The sequence below is a fragment of the Myotis brandtii genome, unplaced genomic scaffold (genome assembly GCF_000412655.1).
Source record: "Myotis brandtii unplaced genomic scaffold, ASM41265v1 scaffold139, whole genome shotgun sequence".
In the NCBI taxonomy this organism is placed as follows: domain Eukaryota; kingdom Metazoa; phylum Chordata; class Mammalia; order Chiroptera; family Vespertilionidae; genus Myotis; species Myotis brandtii.
Genome location: NW_005354965.1, coordinates 664,383 through 666,521, shown reverse-complemented (window position 1 = coordinate 666,521; position 2,139 = coordinate 664,383). Strand labels below are relative to the sequence as shown.

Sequence of the window (2,139 nt, the reverse complement as noted above, 5' to 3'; positions counted from 1 at the left end):
GGCGCACAGGTGCCTGCACCCCCCGCGGTGAGCCTGCCACCAGGCCGCCCCCAGGAGACTGAGCGGCCTGAGGAGAGGTCTTCCCGCTGCACCGCACCGCGCAAAAGCCACAAAGCGGTGCTGCTGATTGGATCCGGAGTGCCAGGATCTGAGGATCCGAGGATCGGGGACCAGGGCCCTGGAGCAGCGCCGTCACTGCTGCGCAGCGGCCTGTGGACTCAGCAGCCCAGGGCCCTCCTGGTCACCAGGCCCCGGCTCCAGAGCGACAGGGAAGAGCACAGAGCACAGCACGGCCTTCCTCCCGACACGTGGGGACCCGCTGTCTCGGGGAAGGTCAGGACCACTGAAGTGCCCACCCGCTGGCAGTGAGCGAATGAGTATCAATCCCAGAGGGACCCACCCGCTGTGCTAGCCAACAGGTCACACGTGCGCCTGGAGCACCTCTCCCCCGGGCGCTGCATTTACTCCCGTCCATGCTTCTCAGGCTCTGGGGCTGCTTCCCTCCTGTCGGGAAGAGGCCTGGTTAACCGTGACCTCCTGCTGGAGCCCAGGGGTCTCTGAGTGCCCTTCCGTCCTCACTTCTCACCTGCCCGCGGCGCTGGAGTGGTTTCCTGTGGGCAGAAGCGCTGGGTTCTGCGTGTTTATCTGATCTCACCACCTCTGCCTCTTAATTGGAATGTATATGTCACTTCCATTTAATGTGATTGTTGATACAACTGTATTTTCCTTGGCTTTTAGCTACAGTGTGTGTGTGTGTTGCTTTAGGGTTTATGCTACTAATCAATTTATAGCGGTTTCTAGCACACATACCTGATGTTGGTGAGCTGCAAAGGACATTTAATTTGCGTGTCACACAGCATCGTGGAATCGTGTGCATGCGTGTGTAATTCATGCTGTTTCACTTCCCGTAGAGCTTGTGGTGGATTGCCGAAAGTTTGTGGATTCAAACGCTCTGGGCCTGACGGCCGCGGCCCTCAGCAGCTATGACCCCCAGATGCGAGCCGCCGCCTACTCCGTGCTGGCAGCCTACTACTCGCACGTGGAGGGGGCCCGGTTCCGAGAGCAGCCCCAGGTGAGTGGCCGAAGCTGCGCTCTGCCTGGTCTGCAGGCTGAGTTGCCGGGAGACCTCTGTCCCTCCTGCGGGGCGGCGGGCAGCTGGACGGGTCGCCCCTTACACACACTCTCGTGTCGTGGACGGGCAAAGCGGCTCGGTTTCCTCTGGTTCTTCCTTTGGTTTAAACTCAGTGTTTAAGGCGACTGTTGTCCAGCCACGGTGCCCGGGGGCAGGACAGGAGCAGGTTGGATCGTCAGGCCTGGAGCCAGGGCTCTCTCTGCCCTCGGCCACGTGCGACCCTGGGACGTGGGGAGCAGGCGCCCGCAGGGCTGTGCTTGAGGCTGCGCAGGGCCAGGCTGGCTCCGGGTCCGAAGACACTCTCCTCCTGCTTCCAGGTGCTCTACCTGCTGGATGTTGTGCGGAACGGGATCCGCACTCAGAACATGAGGCTCACCTTCACCTTGGCGCTCTTCGTGGCCAAAGCAGCCCTGCAGATTCTGAAGCCAGGTACCAGGGGTGAGGGTGAGGGTGAGGCGGGATGGGAACGTGGAGGCTGAGCAGGGTCCGCCACGAGGGAGGGAGGACGGCCGGGGATCCCCCGGGGCCTCGGGCCGACAGGAGAGCTGGTGGCTGCGAGGAGGCGCTGTAGGGCCCCTGTGGGACCAAAGCCAGGAAGACTGAGTGAGAGGCCGGTGCAGGGTGCCCAGGTCAGACCTGCGGTCATGGGGTCGCTGCAGGCGGAGTCTGACCCGGGGGTGGGAAGCGGCAGGGGAGGAGGTGTCTGCCCACGTCACCTGCTGCCTTCTGGACCAGTGGCCCTGGGCGTCTGGCCCCTTTACTGGGAGCCGGTGGGGGGTGCTGGCCCTGCACGGTCTGTGGGACCTGGTCCACTCCGCCCAGGCTGGTTGGCATTTCTGCAGGAACGATGACAGGGCAGGGTGGGGGGTGAGGTCTCTGCAGTGGTTTCTGAGCCCCAAGAAGCTTGTGTGCGGTGTAGACCCAGCGTCTGGCTGCACTCCGTGCTCGAGAGCCAGTAGCCGGGATGCAAGGGCAGCGCCCGCAGGCGGGGTCCGTGTCTGCCCGCG

At 63.4% G+C, this 2,139-nt stretch overlaps 1 protein-coding gene across 1 annotated transcript in view; it reads left to right on the top strand.

Annotated features, from left to right (window-relative positions):
* URB1 (URB1 ribosome biogenesis 1 homolog (S. cerevisiae)) overlaps nucleotides 1-2,139 on the top strand; it is a 43,360-nt gene that overhangs the window by 33,800 nt on the left and 7,421 nt on the right. The window contains exons 34-35 of the mRNA XM_014535196.1: nucleotides 912-1,072; nucleotides 1,450-1,600. Of these exons, the coding sequence (XP_014390682.1) occupies nucleotides 912-1,072; nucleotides 1,450-1,600 (312 nt within the window). The remainder of the gene's footprint in view (nucleotides 1-911; nucleotides 1,073-1,449; nucleotides 1,601-2,139) is intronic.